The 12986-nt window shown below is 44.4% G+C and overlaps 1 protein-coding gene across 8 annotated transcripts in view; it reads left to right on the forward strand.

Annotated features, from left to right (window-relative positions):
* Positions 1-12986, forward strand: part of ASTN1 (astrotactin 1) — a 651398-nt gene that overhangs the window by 551107 nt on the left and 87305 nt on the right. For all 8 annotated transcript variants that reach the window (XM_073643365.1, XM_073643361.1, XM_073643368.1 and 5 more), the window contains one exon: positions 8806-8910. In XM_073643365.1, the coding sequence (XP_073499466.1) occupies positions 8806-8910 (105 nt within the window). The remainder of the gene's footprint in view (positions 1-8805; positions 8911-12986) is intronic.

The following is a 12986-nucleotide window of genomic DNA, read 5'->3' on the forward strand; positions in this document are numbered from 1 at the left end:
GAGGCTGATGGTGTTTGTGCAGCTTAGGTAGTATAACCCCCAACGGGAGGGGTATAGCCTCAGGGGGTCAGGTGCAGAGGATGGTGGTTGTGGAAGTGCAGTGAGGATGGTAATGAGAGTCAGAGTCGGGTTGTGCAGTTCAGGGTTCTTTACTTACTGCAGATGTTCCGGTCACTCCGGCCTTGAGTGACCACCCGAGCCGTGCTGCGTCCACCAGGTCCTGGACTCGGCCAACTCCCAAGTAGTCCTGGAGCGTGGTTCTGAGCTCCCTTTCTGTCCTGTCCTCGTCTCTGGCCTTCCCCACCAGGGATCCACCTATGTCCGGCTCCCTCGGGCCTTCTGTTGGTAACCCTTGACTCTGGGTTCCCTGACCCTATGCGTGGTCTGCCTTCCGGGTGGATATGGTGGGTGGCCGTGGCAGATGCTGCCCACGGCCTCCAGTCTCTGGCTGAGGTATGCTGTAGCCCCCACCAGTTTGGGATCCGGTACCCTGTTGCCAACTCTTCACCCTGTGATTGTATTTGGGTTCTCAGAGTTCCTTCTTTCTCCCCCTCTGGGTCTTTCTTTCTCCTCTCTCACTCTTGCTCTGGGGCTGCTCTGCTCCTCTGCTCTCTTCCACTCCTCTGCAAAGACTGATGTCTCTCTGACTTCTCACAGACTGACTGTGGCTGACTGACCCTGATCTTAGATGGTGCCCACCTTAAATACTCCCTCTATGTGTGAGCTCAGGTGACCAGCACCCAATGAGCTCCTAACTTTACCCAGGCTGCTCCCCCTATCTGCCCCTACACTACTGGGATGTACCACCCCCCTCCCACTCCAGCCAAGGACAGACTCGGTCGTACCTGCACATTTCTAAGTGGGAGTACCGTTGGTCTGCCCTCCGGAAATGGGATGTGTGTAGTGCATGCAGCCTTCTGAGCTCAGTTCCACACTCCATCCTTACCCGGGAGTAGAATATCACACCTCTGGCTTGAGGTGCAATACCCCTGTAGCAGCCGAATCCTCAGGGTGCTACACCTAAGTAAGCATATTCTCTCAGAAAACCTCTGTAACACTGCATACAATGAAGTATATCACACTGTTTTCAGACATTCAAAATGACACAAGGTATATGTGGGGTCCTGTTGTATTTTAACCTTGAAGCTTCAGGTTGCACCACGCTACCATTTATCATCAACACTGAATGGCCGCAATAATAAAGACTCCCATAGAGTAATATATTGGACCTTTTTTGGCCTTCATGACAGCAGCAATTTATAGTGGCAGAGATTCCAGTAGATGTTGAAATCGTTTTGCAGGACTATTGGGAAATGCGGATAGGACAACTTCTTGCAGTTGCTGCAAAATAGATGAAGATACCAACATGCTCTGGACAGTCTGTTGTACCTCACCCCAAAAGAAGCTCCTCCTTGTCCCAAATCTGGGGATTATAAGCACCAGGGACGCATGGAAAATTCATTTTCTTGGAACAAATCTCTGATTATACAACCCTTGTGTCATGGTGCATGTTGAAAGTGTCCTTTGGCTATAGGGTAAACAGCTGCCATGAAGGAATGAACTTGGACAACTCAATAATTAGGTAAACCTTATGATCCAAATGTCCATCCGTAGGTATCAGAAGACTCACATTGTGCCAATAACACAATACCTACACCATTATTTCACTTACTTTTAAATCTGGAATGTGGGAGAAACTGGAGGAAACCCACTCAAACACAGGGTGAAAACACAAACACCTTGCAGATGTTGTCCTCAGGAGGATTGGAACCCAGGTCCCCAGCGCTGCAAACAACAGCGCTAACCACTGAGCCACCATTCTGGGTATGCTCTCAACGCTGTTACATGAGAAAGCCCTGCAAGATGCTACCCTAGGGACTAATTAAGGCTATACCCATTGTTGAAATATTAGAGAAATTTATTAAAACCAGCATTTCATATAGAAGTTTTAAATCAAGATTAGTTTAATTAAAATGCAACAAATTTATAAAGAGATGCATTGCTCATAATCAATTTGGTGCAAGTTATGCTATCCATGCACCAAGAATAAAAATGTATGCTTGGTATGAGCAGACAAAACCTAAAATAGAAACAAACTAAGCAAAAACCCAGCTGTAAGTAAGTAAAAAGTAATGGTACATACAAATAACACTGGGTACTTATTAAATGCTGTTTTTGATTTTAAAAAATGCCTAAAAGCAATCCCACCACGACAAAGTGTACCCAAATCGGGACGGGCCTATATTATCTGTAATATTAAAACCTTACAATGTGTCAAACTTCAATTTGAATAAGGGCAGAACAGGACCTGAGCTTGACTGTGGACACCCAGCCATTGGAAGCTATATAAATATAATGCCCAGCTCAAAGAAAGGGAGGCCAAGCCCTTGTTTGTACTGAGTACAAGAACCTAAAGCAAAAGCCCCCAAAAATGAGCTGGAGTATAAGATGACATGCAAGCAACCGTATATAGGAGCATGCTCACACACACTGGCAATGGTGGAAATTATAGTATATCTATCTGACCTACTGTGGCTTGATCCAGTACCACCTACATCTATCTTAAAGTTATTATTTCTCTCACTACGTGGAGAAAAGCAATGTTTACCACAAGCATGTTCTGTGCCAAAATATGTGAGTTTTATGCTACAAAATTTGCGTAAATCATTTTATTAGAAACACACCACCCATCCCCAAGATTATCACATTTCTACTAATCCATTGCAAAAAATCAGATTGGAAATGGAAATACCAGTCAGCCAAAATTAAATTTCTTCGGGGGGGCAAAACTAGGCTTATACAGTATCTGGCCATAATGTGGAGACATAAATTGAAGCTCCTGAACTGCAATTCCACAGGACTCCTTACTACAGTAAAGCAAAAAGATTCATAGAAGCTTGGTCCAGTGGCCATATCGGTAGTCCAATGCTACCAGAACACAGCCCTATGAACCTTCTCCTACTCTTCTGATTAGTCGTCACTGCGTGACGTAATGCATGTGATGCAACAATGACATTAAGTTGAGACTACTAATCAGAAGAAGCACCGAGGATGCCAGCAGAGAGGAATTAGTTCGCAGTGTTTTGGCCGTGGACTATCGATGAATCTTTTTGGTCAATTCTATTCCTCACCTACCATTTATAATACCAGTATGTTCTTTTGAGACAGAAGAGACCTCCAAGGCTTTAGGGCCAGATGTCCTTGGAGTTATACTTGTGCTGGCACACAAAAACATTTATGGTACAATAAATTGTCAGCTTCAGCTACTTGACTGCTATAGAGAAATCCAGGATTTTTAATGATAACCACAGAATAGATGGGATAGGTGTGATAGATAAAGAAATATTAGACATATTATATAACTAATATGCATTTCTAAGAATTCATCACTCTTGCCCATGGGTTGTGTTTGGTATTGAAGCATAGCCCCATTCACTTAGAGTATGTTTCGTGGATCAGCTATGCCATACATGCACAGCCTATGGAGATGTGTTGGATAGCCTTAGCAACTTTATAGTATGGGGGCTTCACTAAACAACTCCTCACATCTTGGCTTTGTGAGCTTATGCAAGTTGACCTGGGTGAGTAAAGGCTAGACTTTACTTCACCAGAGTCATAGATGCAGTTTACTTCAAAAGTCCTGTATCCAAATACCAAGAGTGCCATGCCGGCATCCATCACCCAAAACGCTTACCTTGTAAGTCTCCTCTTAGCTATGCCACTATGAAATAGTATTCGGAAATTGTGGGTAACTGCGCTGCTGGTTTTATATCCAATAAGGAATCGAATCAAGAGGGGGCATCAGTGCGATTTATTCTCTATGTGTTTCAAAGTATTCTTACTGCTTCAGGAGCACATCAGATCTCTGAAGTTCTCCTGAAGTAATTTGAAATGCGTAGAGAATAAACTGCACTCATTCCCTCTCTTTGATTTGATTCCTTATTGGATATACAGTGGGTACGGAAAGTATTCAGACCCCTTTAAATTTTTCACTCTTTGTTTCATTGCAGCCATTTGGTAAATTCTAAAAAATTCATTTTTTTTACAATCCCAACAGTGAAACATGGTGGTGGCAGCATCATGCTATGGGGGTGTTTTTCAGCTGCAGGGACAGGACGACTGGTTGCAATTGAAGAAAACATGAATGCGGCCAAGTACAGAGGTATCCTGGATGAAAACATCTTCCAGAGTGCTCTGGACCTCAGACTTGGCCGAAGGTTCACCTTCCATCAAGACAATGACCCTAAGCACGCAGCTAAAATAACAAAGAAGTGGCTTCAGAACAACTCTGTGACCATTCTTGACTGGCCCAGCCAGAGCTCTGATCTAAACCCAATTGAGCATCTCTGGAGAGACCTGAAAATGGCTGTCCACCAACATTCACCATCCAACCTGACGGAACTGGAGAGGATCTGCAAGGAAGAATAACAGAGGATCCCCAAATCCAGGTGTGAAAAACTTGTTGCATCATTCCCAAGAAGACTCATGGCTGTACAAGCTCAAAAGGGTGCATCTACTCAATACTGAGCAAAGGGTCTGAATACTTATGACCATGTGATATTTCAGTTTTTCCTTTTTAATAAATTTGCAAAAATTTCTACATTTCTGTTTTTTTTCAGCCAAGATGGGGTGCAGAGTGTACTTTAATGAGAAGAAAAAAATAGCTTTTTAGAATTCACCAATGAAACAAAGAGTGAAACATTTAAAGGGGTCTGAATACTTTTCGTACCCACTGTAACACCAGTAGTGCAGCTTACCCACAATTCTAAAATATTTCATTTCTGCAGCAGCTGAGATCCCTATTTGATGCGTTTTACAGGGTTGTGTTTCACACAGCCACATCAAGTGAGCAATACTGACTTTTGCCTAAACACTGTTATTTGGATAACACCCTATTGCATTTTAATTGTTCCCCCAGCCATTTCCTAACAGTGAAATAGTAAGTAGAAATGGGTGAATCGATTTATATGGAAACAAATTTCTTACAAATTTCCCACAAAAATTCAGATTCTCCAAAATCCAATTTTTTTTAGATTCAATTTGCAAAATTGTGACCGGTTGACTGTTATTTGCTGGAATCTTTTGAAGGCTGAGAAGCAAATAATTTAAAGAAAATTTCTACTCACCTTTCATCTCTTGGTCCTATGCCACCTCGATTGCCTCTGCTGCTATCGCAGCTCCCCAGTCTTCTGTTCTATCAACACTTGACCAGTCTGAGGGCTGTGATTGACCCCACACAATCAAGTGGGGGGAGCTGCACACATCATGATGTTTGTTGACCCCCGCATGAGGTTGAGGTCTGAAGCCTGTGATTGGGCTCACTTTGCCACGTGGGGCAGAAGGGGTGACATACATCCCAAATTTATTTGGTCTTAATCGAATCTGCTAGCTGAATTCAAGCAAATCTGCCCAAAATGAATTTTGAGAGATTTGCTCATCTCTAATATTAAAATATTGGGGTTAACTAAAGTTCAACTTTGTTTTTTTTTTAGGTTTTATTCTAAGTAAAGCTTTTGTTGACAATTGGAATTTTTCAAGTTTTTCACTTTCATGTATCACATTTGTGATAGAAAAAAATTCAAGAATGAAATTTTTCTCTTTCGCTATAGAATCAGAAAAACAGAATTTATGCAGCAAACTGATGAGTCCCATAATGAACAAAAAGAGTGGCTGTCGTGATATCTGTTAATGGGTGTCTTTAATAAAAACATGTTGCCAAATATTGCATTTTTTCATGTTTGATTTCTCAATGTGTATGTGGGAATCAAACTCTATAAACTTCTGATCTGCTGGTGAGGCAACTTCATTAAATGCTTGTTCCTTTAGGCTCAGTGCCCACGATGCAGGAATGCTGCATATTTTTTACGCTTCTCCCTGGCAGGAAAAACACATGCGGATTTTACATGAATTTTTCCTGCCAGGTAGAAGCGTTTGTCAAGTGTTCTTCACATGCATTTCTGCATGCGGGTTATCAAGCGCTTTTCCAAGCGATTTTAGCATCACTTGGAAAAGTGCTTGACAACTTGGTCACACTATATAAATCCATGCAACCGGCATGGATTTATAGTAGTGTGACCAAGTAATAGTTAAAAAAAAAGAATGGTGAAAAATAAAAAATAAAGATTATACTTACCTTCCGATGGCACGCAGTCTCCTTCTCCGCTCCGTCCAGTCTCCCTGATGTCGCGCGGTGGTGTGAAGGACCTGCGATGACGTCATTGAGTCATGTGACAGGTAATGCGACCGCCGACGTCAGCGGTCACGTGACCTGTCACATGACTCAATGACGTCATGTCAGGTCCTCACACCACCGCGAGCTGCTCAACACACCGTACGCATCACTGTGGAGACCGGGAGCCATCGGAAGGTGAGTATAATCTTTATTTTTTATTTTAAATTATTTTTTTACAGGTACTATGGTACCCGGGTCTGGATGAGAGTCTCCTCTTCTCCAGACCCGGGTACCAACCGCACATTGAATCGCTTAATATCCGCATGTGCAGATGCAGTGATGCGGATGTCACGCGGTCCAATGCAAGTCAATGGCGGCGATTACGCTGCGTGTCCGCAAAATTAATGGACATGCTGCGTATTGTTCCGCAATGATAATCCGCAGCGGAAATTTCCGCAGCATGTGCACAGCACATGCGGATTATCATTGGGGACCATGGGGCACGTATTACGAAGAGTTTTTTAAGCGTTTTCGCTGCGGAAATTCCGCGGCAAAAACGCTTGAAAAACGCATAGTGGGCACGCAGCCTTAAACTCAGCCCTTTTCATTCTCGCTGCATCAATCTGTCAGTCGCAACACATATGATGCTGATAAATACAGATTAAGCTCTATGAAAACCACAACTTTCCTGAGCAGGTATATAAATATTATCGGAGCCTTCATCCATCACGTCTCGGGATTTCAGACAGTTCATTTTGTTTCAGTCATTTTTATGTACAGTGACTTGCAATTTCTAAATTAAGCATTGTTTCATCTCCTGTTATTTGATAGAGCACATTATCCCTGTCCTCGTGTCAAGGTACCTGATTTATTTGCTTATCTCCATGATCCAGGAGCTGACAGTGGACTGGCATATTTCCATTGTCATGCATAAAGTGTGCGACATAAAAATACTGTTCTTCCAAATGAATCTTTGACGGCTGATAGATATCCATCTTTCTAGTTCAGTCCTTCTGACACTCAAATCACACAACTAGAAAATTCTATTTATCTCACATGTATCTATTTGACTATCTAATTATTTTTCTTTGTATATATATATATATATATATATATCTATTAGAGATGAGTGGATCTCTAGAAATTCAAATTCGCTCGCTTCGCGAATATATCTCCAAAAAAAATGTTTTTGCACCAAAAAAATTGCACAAATCTCAATACTTGAAAGTTTATAATTGCTCTGAAAATACACAGGGGTCCTCAAACTGTGGCCCGCGGGCCACATGCGGCCCGCGGAGGATTTTTATCCGGCCCGCCGGGCTGTGGGCAGAGGGGAGCGGTGTCAGCGCCCGCCCTTCCCCCCGCTTTCTCAGAGCCCCGGCAGCCCGATACTTACCTCTCCTCATGCCTCTGCAGATCCGCTATCTTCCTGGTCTGCGCTCCCTGTGACGTCTCAGGTCAGAGGGTGCGGTGACGTCTTTACACCGCGCCCTCCCAAGTGCCGTCACAGGCAGCGCAGAGCGGGACAACGCCGGAGACGCTGGAGTCCAGACCAGAGTAGAGTAGCGGCAGCAGGCAAGGAGGGAGGTGAGTATTGGATTTTTTTTTTTTTTTTAATGTATGGAGGCATGGGACATAATATTAGGGGTGACATCCTGCATGTGGCATTATATGGGGGGGTGACATCCTGAATGGAGCATTATAAAGACAGGGGAGTGATATCTTGCACGGGGCATTATATGGTGGGAGAAAGGGAAATCCTGCATGGGGCATTATATGGTGGGAGAAAGGGAAATCCTGCATGGGGCATAATAAGGGGGAAACAGCCTGCCTATTGAGGACCTATGCTGCCTATTGGGGACATTTACCTGCCTATTGGGGACATTTACTTGCCTATTGGGGATATTTACCTGTCTATTGGGGACCTATGCTGCCTATTTGGGACATTTACCTGCCTATTTGGGACATTTATCTGCCTATTGGGGACCTATGCTGCCTATTGGGAACATTTACCTGCCTATTGGGGACATTTACTTGCATATTAGGAACCTATGCTGCCTATTGGGGACATTTACCTGCCTATTAGGGACCTATGCTGCCTATTTGGGACATTTACCTGCCTATTGGGGACATTTACCTGTCTATTGGGGACGTATGCTGCCTATTGGGTACATTTACCTGCCTATTGAGGACCTATGCTGCCCATTGGGTACAGTTACCTACCTATTGAAATACCGGTTGAGTTAACTTTACTTGTTCTTCATTTTAAATATTGTATTTGTTTCTGTATTGTTTTTTTTACTACAAAATAAGATATGTGAAGTGTGCATAGGAATTTGTTCATAGTTTTTTTTAAAAACTATATTCCGGCCCTCCAATGGTCTGAGGGACCGTGAACTGGCCCCCTGTTTAAAAAGTTTGAAGACCCCTGGTATAGATAGATAAATAGACAGATACATCAATAGATAAATAGATCTGAAATTGATAGACAGATAGATAAATAGATAGATAAATGGATATCAGATGTGTGATGGTAACTGTATAACATTGTTAACAATTAGCAGAAACGACAATATTATATGTATGATACATTTTTAAAAAATCTAAAAAAATATAACTTTCCTTTCTTACAGGCATGGTCAACTTTAGCGAGGTAACAGGTTATCCTTTAATCCAGCACTGGACCGTACGATCTGTAATGTACCATGTTAGACTCAACCAACCCATCATCTCCCAAGGTAAAGTCAGCTATTATCATGACTTTCATTTCCCAACAGACCATTGAACTTTGTGTAAATCAGTGATTCTTTATGAAAATGTCTTAAAAACTTGGGTCTCTGCACATTTTGTGCCCAGTTTAGTGAAAAGTACAGTATTTTTTACCCTTAAACTGTCTGATAGCTAAAAATAGATAGTTAGTTGAGAGGATTGAATCTTTTGAAATTTGAATTCTCCAGCTTTGTGAAATTTTTCTCAAAAATTTAACTCTTAGCTAATCGATTCGGCATGAATCACAATTACCTCGGAGGTCTCCTAAGACTGTATTAAACCCTGTTTAACCCTAGGAAGCAAACACAGCTGTAAAGAAGTCAAAGTGACCTCAACCAGTCTAGCTATGCCTAAACAGATGGTAACTGGTGGTAACCAACAGACCATTTAACAACACACTGCACTAATAGAATTGTTAGACTTTATAAATTGTAAAATTACTCCAAAAATTATCCCTTTTTGAGGACAAATGTCTGCCGTCCTGGTGTTTACACACAGGTGGTATACACAGAGCCTTTTTGATAAGCCGTGGTCCAAGAACAATCAAAACCTTTATTGTTTCTTAAATTAAGAAACTAAAGCTTTTTATTAAGCCATCCAAAAATTATACCTATTTTGATATCATTATTCATCAAGTCCAAGAAAATTCCAAACAACACTAGACACTGTGAGAATATCACTATATACTTAATCCAATGTGGTTGTTTATTTCAAACCCACAGGATGACGGAGACTCTAGTTTAAATTAAAAATATGTACTTTTATTCAATATTTATAATAAAAAACAGGGATAAGAAAATGACAGGGAACATCCAGGAAAGAGAGATGCAATATATAGCTTGGTCATATCTCATTTGGCATGAACATATAGCAATTAACTAAACCACCTTGTTCACATGATATATATTTAATTAGTACTATGAACATATGCAAACAAATTTAACAAAGTGCAAATTGTGCAGTAATCGGTCAGTTAATATAGAATAAAGGATACGGAATCCGACATTCAATCAGTAAATAATTATGAAGTGGTAGGTGCTTAATTTCTATTTAGAAATAAATACCCATATTACCCTATTCCATTGAACAGATCGAAGACAGACAGCTGCTTACTGACATAAGATAGTTTAAGTGCCTGTTAGAAAAATAGCTACAGACTGACCATGATTTCAGCATTTACCTCTCAAGACCCCTACGCCGTTTCGCTGTTAAGTTTCTTCCGGAGGTGTGTGCATATTTTGATATCAGCAGAAGGTTTTATGTTTAGAAAGAGAAGACGCTATGTCTTCTTAACAAGCTTTACAAAAATTAGCCCTATTATTTTAAGATCAGCTACAGGTTTGCCATTTGCAAAATGAAGAAATAATGGCTTTTTATCAAATATCCTCTTTTTGGAAGCAGGGACAGGGTTGCTGTTTTGAAAGTGAAGAAGCAATGGCTTCTAAAAGCTGAGCAAAAATTATCTCTTTTGTGGAAGCAATGTCAGGTTTATTTACCCGAACAGTGTATCGTTTCAATCATCAATATTGTTTAGTTATAGAACACAATGGACAAGCAAGAGAAGTGTATAGCTATCGTAGCTGTAACGGGTCTGGGAGGCGGAACCTCTGAGCAACTATACAAGGGGGCGGTCCTTGTAAGGAAGCGGGTGGCTCCCAGGGAAGACGGGCAGGTAGTCACGGCAAGTGACAGGGACAGTCTCTGGGTAAAAGGGCAGGTAGTCACGGCAAGTGACAGGGACTGTCTCTGGGTAGAAGGACGGGTACTCACGGCAAGTGACAGGGACAGTCTCTGGGTAGAAGGACAGCAGGCAGGTGACTGGTGAGCGCTCCCAGGTGAGCGGGCGAGAGTCTCTGGACAGGCAGGTGGTCACGGCAAGTGACGGCAGAGCCTCCAGGTAGGCTAGCAGGCAGGTAGCAGGTGAGCGCTCCCAGGGGAGCAGGCAAGAGTCTCTGGACAGGCAGGTGGTCACTGCAAGTGACGGCGGAGCCTCCAGGTAGGCTAGCAGGCAGGTAGCAGATGAGCGCTCCCAGGTGAGCAGACAAGAGTCTCTGGACAGGCAGGTGGTCACGGCAAGTGACGGCGGAGCCTCCAGGCAGGCTAGCAGGCAGGTAGCAGATGAGCGCTCCCAGGTGAGCAGACAAGAGTCTCTGGACAGGCAGGTGGTCACGGCAAGTGACGGCGGAGCCTCTAGGCAGGCTAGCAGGCAGGTAGCAGATGAGCGCTCCCAGGTGAGCGGGCAGGCTGGTCCATAGACAGACTGACAGGTGTCGGAAGGCAGACCGTCGGACCGCAGGCTTGCAAGCAGGTAAACGGATATCAGGCAGGTATCAAGCAGGAATCTGACAGGTGACTGGCAGGTAACTGGTAACGGTACCTGAGGGCTGAAGCAGAGTGAAGGCTTTGCAACAACATTGCTCGGGCACCTCCATTTTGGAGGAGGTGCCTTATATATGGTGAGGTCCTCCGGCCATTGGCCGGGTACTCCTTAGGACGGCGCGCGCGGCCCCTTTAAGAGAGGGGGAGCGCGCGCTCGCGCCAAAGCACCGTGGCCGGGAAGCAGCGCGCGCTGCCAGCAGAGCAGGAGGAGGACGCCGGGCACGGAGTGGAGTGGAGAGGTGAGGGGAACAGCGTCCCTGCCTAGCAGGAGGCAGGGACGCCGACGCTACAGTACCCCCCCCTTTAGGCCCCCCCTTTTTTAGGCCAGACAGAAATTTATCAAGGATGAGAGGGGCATGGATGTTCTCCCGGGGCTCCCACGTTCTCTCCTCAGGACCAAACCCCTTCCAATCTACCAGAAAAAAGGTTTTTCCTCTTACCCTTTTGGTGGCCAGAATGTTCTCTACCTCAAACTCGTTTTCAGCGGAAACCGGAGCAGGAGGTGTACCTGTAGACTTGGAAAAAGAGTTAAGTACCACGGGTTTGAGGAGAGATACATGGAAGGAGTTAGGGATCCGCAAGTTGGCCGGGAGTTTCAATTTATAGGCCACTGGGTTGATTTGTTTGATAACTTCTAGTGGGCCAATGAACCGAGGCCCTAACTTGTAGGAAGGAATCTTGAGCCGGACATACTTGGACGAGAGCCAGACTTTATCTCCAGGACGGAATTGTGGAGGATCCAGGCGTTTTTTGTCAGCGTGTTTTTTCATCCGCTCGGACGACTGAAGGAGTCCGGATCGGGTACTCTCCTAAATGGAGGAAAATTTGCTAACGAGAGATTCCGCAGCCGGATTGTCCACCGAGGTGGAGACGGGAAATGGGATCCGAGGATGCTGACCGAAGACTACAAAAAACGGGGACTTGGAGGAAGATTCGCTCTCGTGATTATTGTAAGAGAATTCGGCCCAAGGCAGGAGATCCACCCAGTCTGAATGGTGGGCATTAACGAAGTGCCGGAGGTAACTGGTCAGGATCTGATTGATCCGCTCCACCTGTCCATTGGACTGTGGGTGGTATGCGGAGGAGAAGTCCAGGGTGACATCTAGCAGCTTACATGTGGCTCTCCAGAAGCGTGAGGTGAACTGAACCCCACGATCTGACACGATGTGGAGGGGCAGGCCATGGAGACGGAAGATGTGGCGGATAAAGTCTTTAGCCAGCTCGGGTGCAGACGGGAGGCCTGGCAGGGGAATTAAATGAGCCATTTTGGAAAAGCGGTCAGCGACCACCCAAATGACCGTACAACCGGCAGAGACAGGGAGATCTGTTATGAAGTCCATAGCTATATGCTGCCAGGGGGCAGCAGGTACTGGAAGAGGAAGGAGGCGACCGGCTGGCAGGTGTCTCGGAACCTTGTTGCGGGCGCAGGACACACAGGCAGAAGCAAAGTCTATTACGTCCTTGTGCAGGGTAGGCCACCAGTAGTGCCGGGTGATAAGCTGGAGGGTCTTTTTCTGACCGGCATGGCCAGCAAGCTTAGACGAGTGACCCCAGTGTAGGATCTTCTCCCGATCAGGTACCGTTACGAACGTCTTACTGGGAGGGAGACGATTTAGACTCACGGGGGCCACCTGCATTACTCTGGCGGGATCGATGATGTGTTTAG

The sequence above is a fragment of the Phyllobates terribilis genome, unplaced genomic scaffold, assembly GCF_046119375.1.
Source record: "Phyllobates terribilis strain yellow unplaced genomic scaffold, ASM4611937v1 Scaffold_8__6_contigs__length_399053987, whole genome shotgun sequence".
NCBI lineage: Eukaryota > Metazoa > Chordata > Amphibia > Anura > Dendrobatidae > Phyllobates > Phyllobates terribilis.